The 12,144-nt window shown below is 36.7% G+C and overlaps 1 protein-coding gene across 1 annotated transcript; it reads right to left on the bottom strand.

Moving 5' to 3' along the window:
* Positions 1–3,870: 3,870 nt before the first annotated feature.
* On the bottom strand, positions 3,871–10,930 carry LOC111525915 (olfactory receptor 2B2). The gene is given in 5 exon segments (XM_023191576.2): positions 3,871–3,939; positions 9,966–10,062; positions 10,065–10,379; positions 10,382–10,571; positions 10,574–10,930. Coding segments are annotated over 4 exon segments (945 nt in total). The 3' UTR covers positions 3,871–3,939; positions 9,966–9,979.
* Positions 10,931–12,144: the final 1,214 nt, after the last annotated feature.

Here is a 12,144-nt window from a genome sequence, read left to right as displayed (position 1 = left end):
TTATTAGTACAGACGGGGTTTCACCATACTGGCCAGGCTGGTCTCAAACTCCTGACCTCCTGATCTGCCCTCCTTGGCCTCCCAAAATGCTGGGATTACAGGCATGAGCGACTCTCATTTTTATCAACTTTTGTCGCTTGTTTTTAGAATTTTCTTCATGCTTAACAATCCTGATATTCCCATTTTTTTGCTCAAGTTTTCCTGTGAAAAACCAAGTTAACCTATAGCATTTCTCTAGTGAAAAGGACATTTCTCTGTTAGACTGGCTGGACAACCTTGACTAGATAATTGTCATGTTTCAATTTCTGCCTGTGTACAATGGAAACAAGAACATCTGTTCAAAGAGATAAGAAATGTGATTTCTTTGAAAAGAATAAGTTGTTTCTTAAATAGAAGATGTAATTCAATTACACTTTTAACACATATGAAAAGAGTGGTTTAGTGGCAAACAACCGAAATTTGGAGGTACTGGCCAGAATTCAAATTTTGGAACTCCCTGTTACAAAGTATGTGTCAATCTGAGCCTCAGTTTTTACCTGCTACTGAGGGACAATAATATTTGAAACATTATTGTAGCAGATATTCAGTGAGAACTTACTATGTTCCCAGAATTATGCTGAACCATTAAATTTCTGAACCCTTACAGTATTCCCTGAAATCCAGTAATAGTTACTCTACCTATTCTGCAAATACAAATGCTGTTGCATTCTTGAGCTTACCAGAAAGTATTGTGAACCCCCAAACTTTGAGACAGGTCTCAGTTAATTTAGACAGTTTATTTTGCCAAGATTGAGGACACATACCCATGACACAGCCTCAGCCTGATGACATGTACCGAAGGTGGTTGGGGCACAACTTGGTTTTATACATTTTAGGGAGACATGAGACATCAATCAATATATAAGAAGAACAGTGGTTCTGTCCAGGTAGGCGGGGACAACTCAAAGCAGGGAAGGGCTTGCAGGTCACAGGTAGGTGAGAGATAAACTTTGCATTATTTTGAGTTTCTGATAAGCCTTGCCAAAGGAGGCAATCAGAATATGCATCTGTCTCAGCAAGCAGAGGGATGACTTTAAATAAAATGGGGGGGAAGGTTTGCCCTGGGCAGTTCCCAGCTTGACTTTTCCCTTTAGTTTAGTAATTTTGATTTTCTTTCACAGTATCAACAAAGTTTTCAGGATACAACTCAGACTTATAGTGCTTCCATCAATGGTCCTAAAATCATTTGTTGACTGAAACATGGAGGATTCCATTTAGCCAGCTAGGCTATCAGGAGTAACAGTGAATTTCACACATTGCAATTCACAACTGCAATAGCAACTATGTTGTGACTGTCACCTGGCCAACATGATTGTAAAAGTCATAGATTATAGATGAACAGCAATTTTTGAGAGAAGTTAAATGTGAAAAAATATACATCTTAAAATTTATGAAATTTGAAATATAAACTGTGGGGCATAGAAGCAAACATCTACAACTGAACTAAAATTCTCTCAGGCTTGCAACAAAACCTGTTGTCAGGGAACATGTGTTGCTATGATTTGAATCCTTTTAACTATACTGATAGATGTTTTATACTCTAGAACATGGTCTGTCATGGGAAATGTTCTGCGTGCACTTGAGAAGAATGCATATTCTGCTGATGCTATGCAGAGCCTTCTATAAATGTCAAATAGTTCACTTAGGTTGATAATGTTCAAGTCTTCTATATGCCTACTGATTTTCTGTCTATTTGTTCTATCTATTATTGATGAAGGGGTGCTGAAATCACCTATAATCATGGCATGCCTACCTCTTTCATCTCTACCAGATTTCTCTGTATGTATTTTGAAGTTTAGTTATCATGTGTATAAATGTTTAAGATTCACATGTCCTTTTGATGGATTGGTTTATTATTATTAAATGATTATATTCTTGGTAACATTCTTTACTCTGAAATCTACTTTTTCTTATAATAACATAGCCAATTCTTTTGATTAATGTTACTGTGGCTACCTTTTCCAATCTTTTACTATTTACTTGTGTGTGTCATTATAGATACATATATATACACATACATACGCACACACACACACATATATTTTTATTTTATTTTATTTTATATATTTTTTGGAACAGTCTCCCTCCATCACCCAGGCTGGAGTGCAGTGGCACATTTCATGGCTCACTGCAACCTCTGCCTCCCGGGTTCAAGCGATTCTAGTGCCTCAGCCTCCCAAGTAGCTGGGATTACAGATGTGCTGCTACTGTGTCCTGCTAATTTTCATATTTTTAGTAGAGACGGAGTTTCCCCATGTTGACCAGGCTGGCCTCAAACTCCTGACCTCAAGTGATCACCTCGGGGTCCCAAAGTGCTGGGATTACAGGCGTGAGCCACCATGCCCGGCTAGTGTCCTTATATTTAAAGTACCTTTCGTATAGACAGCATATAGTGAGCCTTGGTTTTTTATCAGTCTGATGATCTGTGTCTTTTTATTGGAGCATATGTGGGACACATTTTGGTACTGGAAATAGTGTTTAAAAAAAAATAAACCTGTGACATATTTATGGGAATATTATTGTTATTCTTAATGTAAATAACTTAGAAAAGTAAAACATGATAAATATGACAATGTATTTTGTGTCTATATTTAAATTATACACAGAGAGACAGACTGTATTATCTTCCTAATAATTCCACTATCCATGTGGTGCTAATACTCATGCACCTTTTAAAAACTATATTGATTTCTTATATCTGCACAAAAGATTTTATTTTTTCACCAATTTTTGCCCTGTGGTCAATTCAGTGTATGTACTGAAAAATGATATAATCTGTGTGTTTGTTGTTTTAAACAGGAAAATGTATACAGTTTACAAATTCTCATGATAAGATAGTAATGATACTACGAGTAGGAATAAAGTTGAATTCTTGCTCATTTCCTTAAGAATCTAAAATTTAAAAATCTGACCCTTTCAAAGTAAATTTTACGCTCTTTTCTTTGGAAGATGATGGACTATATAGCCCTAAATGATATAGATGATGCAGTACCATGAATGATGGCCCTTCCCAAAAGATATGTCTAGGTGATAATCACTGGAATCTGCAAATGTTACCTCATATGGAGAAAGATGTGATTAAGAATCTTGGGAGGAGGCATTTATTCTAGATTATCTGAGTGAATTCTAAATGCCATCATGAATTCCTGTAAGAGACAGGCAAAGAGGGATTTGACTGAGGCTCACACAGAAAAGAAAGAGATATGAAAATGAAGCCAGAGCTGAGAGTGATGTGGCCACAAGACAAGGATGAGCAGGGCATGCCAATAGTCACTAAAAAACAAAAAAAGCAGAAACAAGTTCACCACCACCACCACACCTCCTCTGCCCACCACCCTCCAGAGAGAACATGGCCTTGCTAGTACCTTGATTTCAGACTTCTGGCTTCCAGAACTGTGAGATAATAACTTTCTATGGTTTTAAGCTGTCAAGTACATGATAATTGGTTATGATAGCCCTAGGAAACTGATACAGTTGATTACTTCACTGTATCCTTTGTTTAAATAGTCCATTATACCCCATCTTTTATCTTCAGGAAGTTTTTAAAAAATCTAACCAAATTTCTCCTATATTGTAATTGGCAGAGACATACACTTTCTGGATTGAAAGGGATCTTATAAGTCACATAGTCCAACTTCCCTTGGACTACTTCTCATATTTGAAAATCATAGTTCCACAGATACTTACCCATTCAAGCCATTTCATGTTTTCTAGCATTGACTTCTATATGCTAAATCAGAATAGCTTCCATCCAGTTCTTTCCTTGGAATCAACTCAATTTCTTTTACATGACATTATTCCAAAGGTTTAGTTATATCTATCATTTTCTCTGCCTGCTTTTGTTTCTTTGGTCATTAACAGAAATTGTTATCACAAATGTTATTTCACAAAAGAAAATTCCTAAAACAGAATTTAAAGAGGAAAGGCATTAGGTAGATTGTTTAATTCAATCTCTATTTTATATAGAATTCTATTTTCCCACATTGCCAGAAATGGTCAGCTATTTCATCATGGTATAACATCTATTTGTGTGTGTGTGTGCCTTATATCATGCTCAGATCTACTTTTTAATTTTTATGCATTAGTAGGATTTCTAACCTTTATGAGACAAACTAAGCTATGCACATGATTTCCCTTTAAATACCTGAGGAAAGCTACTGCTTCATACTTTGACAAAGCATTTTCTACTCAACATTGAAAAAATCGATGCCTTCAATAATTCTTCAAGAGGCATGATGTTCTGATTTTTCAATTCTCTAGTCATTATTTTGTGTAGGCATTTTAGTTTTATAATGTATCTCTTAAGATAAAAATCCTCAAACTAAAGCCAATAATCTACATGTTTTATTATCCATATGTCTTAGCTGGGCTTCTATGGGATTCACTGCCAGTCATAGTTCTACTAATACTATTCTGTAGGATACAATTGAAGTAAATGTGTCCATCTTGATTTATGTTAAATTTCATCCTTTTATTTATTGCTTTTATTTTTTAATTTTACTTCTGATTTCTCTAGAATTATTAATTTCCCAAAGTTTAGTGTCATTTTTAACTTACGAAGTGTGTTCTCTTTAAATTCATGCAAGTTATTTATAAGTGCATATTCTAGTAGGACAAAACACTTAAGTCTTATAATGATATTTTCAGGGTGATAGTGTTTTATTAATCACCTTCTGAGTGAGATTTTACAAAAAGATAGGGACAAATGGAACTGCTTTAACATTTTGGTCATTATTGCTCCGTATTGAACAGAAGTAGATAAGAATTGTTTGCAAATTCTATTCAGAAATCAAGATTTATGGAAGTCATAGCCAGAGCAATCAGGTGAGAGAAAGAAGTAAAACACATCCAAATAGAAAAAGAAATGCAACTATCTCTGTTCACTGAGGATATAATTCTATCCCTAGAAAACCCTGAAGACTTTGCCAAAAGGCTCCTGGAACTGATAAACTACTTCAGTAAAGTTTCAGGATACAAAATTAACATTCAAAAATTAGTAGCATTTCTATACACAAATAATGTTCAATCTGAAGCCAAATCAAGAGGGCAACCCCATGTACAATAGCTACACACACACAAAATTACCTAGGAAGACATCTAATGAAGGAGGTGAAAGATCTCTATTAGGCAGGGCGCAGTGGCTCACGCCTGTAATCCCAGCACTTTGGGAGGCCGAGGGGGGCGGATCACGAGGTCAGGAGATTGAGACCATTCTGATTAACACGGTGAAACCCTGCCTCTACTAAAAATGCAAAAAAATTAGCCGGGCATGGTGGCAGGCGCCTGTAGTCCCAGCTACTCGGGAGGCTGAAGCAGGAGAATGGCCTGAACCTGGGAGGCGGAGTTTGCAGTGAGCCGGGATTGCACCACTGCACTCCAGCCTGGGCGACAGAGTGAGACTCCGTCTCAAACAAACAAACAAACAAAAATATCTCTATTAGGATAACTACAAAACACTGCTGAAGAAATAATAGATGACACAAACAAATGGAAAAACATTCCATGCTCATGGATTGGAAGAATCAATATTGTTAAAATGGCCATATCAGCCAAAGCAATCTATAGATTCAATGCTATTCCTATCAAACTATGAACGTCATTTTTCACAGAAGTAGAAAAACTATTCTAAAATGCATATGGAACCAAAAAATAGTCCCACTGGCCGAAGCAATCCTAAGAAAAAAGAACAAAGTCAGAGTCATCATATAACCCGACTTCAAACTATTCTATAAGGGCTGCAGTAACCAAAACAACATGGTACTGGTACAAAAAGAGACACGTTGACCAATGGAACAGAATAGAGAACTCAGAAATAAAGTCACAAACATATAGCCATCTGATCATTGACAAAAATAAGCAATGGAGAAAGGCCTTCCTATTTAATAAATTGTGCTGGAATAGCTGGCTAGCCATATGCAGAAGAATGAAACTGGACCCTTATCTGTCACCATACACAAAGATTAACTAAAGATAGATTCAAGTTTTAAATGTAAGACTCAAACTACAAGAATCGAAGAAGAAAACCTTGGAAACACCATTCTGAACATGGGGCTTGGGAAATAATTTATGACGAAGTCCTCAAAAGCAATTGCAACAAATACAAAAATTGACAACTGGGACCTAATTAAACTAAAGAGCTTCTGCATAGAAAAAGAAACTGTCAACAGAGTAAACAGACAACCTACAGAATTGGAGAAAATATTTGCAAACTATGCATCCAACAACGGCATAATGTCCAGAATCTCTAAGGAACTTAAACAATTGAACAAGCAAAAAGCAAATAACACCCATTAAAAATGTACAAAAGAAATAGACACTTCTTGAAAGAAGACATACAAGCAGCCAACGAACATATGAAAAAATGTTAATCATCACTAATCACCAGAGAAATGCAAATCAAAACCACAGTGAGATATTATCTCACACCAGTTGGAATGGCTATTATTAAAAAGTCAAGAAACAACAGATGCTGGCAAGGCTGTGGAGAAAAGTGAATACTTATACACTGTTGGTGGGAAAGTAAATTAATTCAGCCATTGTGGAAAGCAGTTTGGGGATTTCTCAAACAACTTAAAACTACGATTCCACTCAGCAATTCCATTACTGGGTATATATCCAAAAGAAAACAAATCCTACCAAAAAAACACGTGAACTCATATGTTCATCACAGCACTATTCACAATTGCAGAGACATGGAATGAACCTAGGCGCCCACCAACAGTGAATTAGATAAAGAAAATGTGGTACGTATATACCATGGAATAACATGAGTCATAAAAAAGAAAAAAAATCATGTCATTTGCAGCAACATGCAGCTACAGGCCATTAACCTAAGTGAATTAACACAGGAATAGAAAACCAAATACTGTATGTTCTCACTTATAAGTGGGAGCTAACCCTTGGGTACTCATGGACATAAAGATAGCAACAGTAGACACTAGGGACTACTAGAGTGGGTAGGTGGGGAGGGGGACAAGGGTTGAAAATCTAACTACTGATACTGTGCTGAGTACCTGGGTGACAAGATCAATCATACCCAAAACCTCAGTATCACAAAATATACCCAGGTAACAAACCTGCAAATGTACCCCCTGAATCTAAAATAAAAGTTGAATTAGAAAAAAAAAAAAAAAGAAATCAAGAATTATAGGCTGGGCGCAGTGGCTCATGCCTGTAATCCCAGCACTTTGGGAGGCCAAGGCAGGTGAATCACCTGAGGTCAGGAGTTTGAGACCAGCCTGGCCAACATGATGAAACCCTGTTTCTACAAAAAATACAAAAATTAGCCAGGCATGGTGGCACTTGCCTGTAATCCCAGCTACTCTCCATAGGCTGAGGCAGGAGAATTGCTTGAACCTAGGAGGCGGAGGTTGCAGTGAACTAAAATGGCGCCACCACACTCCAGCCTGGGTGACAGAGTAAGACTCCGTCTAAAAAAAAAAAAAAAAAAATTATTATTATACGTATCTCTATAAAATAGTTTAGTAATTGTTATTCTAAATGAAGCCAGAATATATATGTATATAGTCACAAGGTAACTGATGGCAAAATACATATAAAATTTTGTCGTATGGCTTTAGAACTTACCAATAGGCAATTTATTAGATCAATTAATGGCTCTTTTAAAAATATATAAAATACTTCAATCTCCATCACTCTGGTTTCTCTACTATTTTCTCATAATTCTTTAAAGGACCCTGACATTGCCTTTGAGCTGACATCAAAATTTGTCTCTGGAAATCTGGTATATCATTTAGTTGGACTTTAAAATATGAATGCATTTTTATTAAGGAATGTCCCCTCATATTTCAATATACTCTATTAGTGTTTTCTCCTATTTTCCTTTAAATTATAACTCATTTCTAAAAATAAAGGATAGAAACTCAGCAAGCAGCATACCTTTATTTATTTTAACTGTTAGCACAGCTGTTCCTAAAGTGTGGTCTCCTAACAGGCAACATAAGTATTACCTGGAAATTTGTAGAAATGCAAATTATCAGGCCTCACCCCAGACTTACTGCATTAGAAGGTCTGGGGGTAGGTGACCCCCACCAATCTGAACTTTACAAGCCCTACAGATGATTCTGATGCAAGTTAAAGTTTTAAGATCCACCATGTTGGGTTAGAATTATGCTGAAATTTATGTTGTTACTGTAAAGTTTTGAAGTAAAACATTCTAATTGTATTTCTTAGTTACTGCATTTTATACTTTTATGACATTTGATAAAAAAATTGGAAAAATAATAATAATGAAGCAGTTAATATAATTATAGTGTAACTCACAAAATCAACCAAATAACCAACTTATAGTGTTTATTTTCTCTAGCACTTTTATGGGCTCTGAAGTCCATATGGAAGAAGTTGAAATTACGATCTATGCTACCTCAAGGGAACTCACATGAAATTAATAAGCATTTCTTTCTGTACAAGAAATGTGCATTAAACAAGCTGTGGACATGATTATATAATGTGCTTTTTTATGACTTAACCTATAAGTGCTTTCTTTTCCTTTTTTTTTTTTTTTTTTTTTTTGAGATGGAGTCTCACTCTGTTGCCCAGGCTAGAGTGCAGTGGTGTGATCTCTACTGCAACCTCCACCTCCTGGGTTCAAGCGAGTCTCCTGCCTCAGCCTCCCTAGTAGCTGGGACTACAGGCCCACACTGCCATGCCCAGCTAATTTTTGTATTTTAGTAGAGACAGGGTTTCACCATTGTTGCCCAGGCTGGTCTTGAACTCCTGACCTCAGGCAATCCACCCGCCTCAGCCTCCCAAAGTGCTAGGATTACAGGCGTGAGCCACCATGCCTGGCCCCTTTAAGTGCTTTCGAAGTTAAAAGGAGAGAGATAATATATACAGTAGAGGAATAATTTTAAAAGCTTAAAAGCAGGCATTTGATTTCAGTCTAAAATGTAGCTACAACTTTATTTGGTAGATGGAATAAGACACTTCTACTTAGGAGAAGTGGGAAGTACAGAAACAACAGAAGATCTAAGTAAAACTGGGGGCTGGAGAATCATTGTGGATTTTAGTATTGTGTTGATGTGCGAATAGTGTTAAAATTTAAGCTAGGGCTGTTAACCTTATATCGATAATTAAGACAAGGTTTTGGATACTTCTGTTAGATCTACAATTGTCTGAAAAATAATTTGTGCCATGGAGTTTGTGTGTGTATGTGTGTAAGGATGAGGGCATCTGTATGTGTATCAAATGTTTTGTTTCTAGGGAAAGAATTTCTAAGCTTTTATTCTGGTTTCAGAGAAGTCTAAGACTCTTCCTGATGTATACAGACTAGTGCTAAGATGTTTGAGACCTTAAAGATTTTAAGGCTATGCTATTTTGAGAATTCATAAAAGATCAGTTCTCAAGACTTGTGCAATGAATATATTTAGGCAGTGGAAAACAGATATAGTTCTCTGTCAACATTTTATTTGAAGACCACCATAATAGTTTTTCTAAGAATAGTAATGATAAAGCAATTTGGAGAGAATTACATTATAAGCTATGTAAAATTGAAGTCTTTAAAAGGCCTATAATTTAGGAATTCCTTATTTATTTATTAACACCCTTGCAAGCAACCTCTCAAAAGCTCCCTTTACATCTTTGTTTCTAAGTGTGTGTGTATGTGTGTATTACTGAAGAAATGATTTCTGGATCAGAAAGGTCTAGTTTACATTGAATTATACAAACAATGATGTAAAGTTTGACAAACCTTGAAAACGTTGTGATTAGTTTTTGGTGCATTGGAAGACCAGTTCTGGGGGCTTGTTCAATGAAACGGTTTAGGCAACAGAAACAAATATAGCTTTTTGTCAAGGAAATTTTCTTTGAGGGAGATTACAATAGTTCTCTATAGTAATGACAAAAATAGGGCAACTTGCAGAGAAGTTAGTAAGCTGAGTAAGCATTGTGTCTTTAGCCAAACTTACCATTTGTATATTTCTTATTTCTTGATTAAGAAGACTCTTGCAACCAACCTTTTAAAGGCTTCCTTTACCTCTTTGTTCCTAAGTGTATATATAAGGGATTCAGCATGGGTGCAATGATTCCACAGAAAAGAGAAACTATCTTTCCCCGGTCTTTGGAGCTGGGTGAAGGTGGTTGCAGATACATGGAGATAGCTGTACCATAAAAAAGTGACACCACAATTAGATGGGAGCCACATGTCCCAAATGCCTTTCGTTGACCTTCAGCAGACTGAATTCTCAACACTGCTTGGACAATAAAAGTATACGATATAAGGACAAGTGTCATGGGTATTAGAAGGAACAGCACGCTGATGAAGAATAGTTCAGCCTCATTTGCTGTTGTCTCAACACAGGACAACTTGAGCAGAGCAGGACTTCACAGAAGAAGTGATCCACTTCTTTGTGACCACACAGTGGCATCTTAAGTGTCCAGGTGGACTGTAATACTGAATTGCTAAAGCCACTAATCCAGGATGCAGCTGCCAACTGGAGGCAGAGCCTCTGGTGCATGACAATTGAGTAATGTAGAGGCCGACAAATAGCTACAAACCTATCAAACCTATCTCCTGGCCAAAGACGGCCAGGAGAAGACATTCAGTGGAACCCAAGGCCAGGAAAATGAAAAGCTGGGCCACACAGCCACCATAACTGATTACTTTCCTAGTGTTGCATATGTTTACCAGCATTTGTGGAACTGTACTTGTGGTATAGCAAAGGTCCAGGAGTGAGAGATTGCTAAGAAAAAAGTACATAGGGGTGTGGAGTTTGAAATCCAAATGTGACACAAGAATTATTGTCAGATTGCCAAAGATTGTCAAGATATAGGAAAACAGAAACATTACAAAGAGTGGAATCTCTAGCCATGGTTGATCTGTGAAACCTAACAGAATGAACTCCTGTGGGACACTCTTATTTACCCAATTCATGTTGAATGGTTCAACTCTTCATTCTCTGAAATACAAGAAGTCAGGAAGTTAACAACAAACTTACTGATTTTGTCAGCTATAATCATTTTGCTAGCAATTTACATAAAATTACAGAATGATCCAATTAATGTGAAAAAGTATTGATAAAAATATAAATATTTTTCCATCCAAGTATTTAAAAAGTGTTTATACGTTTGTAACAGCATATCAGCAAAGTGAATTTCAAGAATCTTTTTTTTTTTTTTTTTGAGACAGTTTCGCTGTTTTGCCCAGGCTGGAGTGCAATGGTGCCCTCTCAGCTCACCACAACCCCTGCCTCCATGGTTCAAGCGATTCTCCTGCCTCAGCTTCCCCAGTAGCTGGAATCATAGGCATGTGCCACCACACCCGGCTAATTTTGTATTTTTAGTATTGATGGAGCTTCTCCATGTTGTTCAGGCTGGTCTCAAACTCCCAAGTTCAGGTGACCCGCCCGCCTCAGCCTCCCAAAGTGCTGAGATTACAGGCGTGAGCCACCATGCCCGGCCTAATTTCAAAAATCTTAAGCCATATTTTCAGTTTCCAAATTGACATAATGTATCCTTTGATATTTTACTGTTTGTAAATGTATTTTTTACATTCTTCCTACCTAGATATCTACTGTGAGGTAGATGTAGATACAGTTTCCTGTCATTTGAATTCATTCTAATTTCTCCTCAAGGCCAGTGAGATTCCCTGATTGTAGGAATCAGTTAAAATTAGTTAAAGCCACCTCCCATTATTCCCCTTCCCTCAAAAAAGTCATGTAGACAGTATCTAGTAAGTTATCAGACACAATTTAAGGAGACACATCCTTTTCATTTTAGAAGCTCATAGAATTTGTATAGATTCCTTAGCAATATGATATTTGAAGTTGACAGGCTGGTCTCATATCCCTACCCTCTCTAATTAGTTACATTCATTATATTGGAATGCTTCTAACCCTTTGATCTCCACACTTCTCATTTGTAAAATGAAGATGATACAGTGTCCCCCTTTATCAATGGGGGATACATTCCAAGACCACCAGTGGCTAGATACCTGAAACTGTGGGTAGTGCCAAACCCTATATATACTATGTTTTTTTAAATACCTACACAACTATAATAAGGTTTAATTTATAAATTAGGCACAGTAAGAGATTAAGAACAATAATAAAATGGAACAAGTATAACAGCTCCACACCCCCATTTATT

Source organism: Piliocolobus tephrosceles, chromosome 5 (genome assembly GCF_002776525.5).
Source record: "Piliocolobus tephrosceles isolate RC106 chromosome 5, ASM277652v3, whole genome shotgun sequence".
Lineage (NCBI taxonomy): Eukaryota > Metazoa > Chordata > Mammalia > Primates > Cercopithecidae > Piliocolobus > Piliocolobus tephrosceles.
The sequence above is the reverse complement of the archived record's forward strand: the minus strand, read 5'-3'. Positions and strand labels throughout refer to the sequence as shown.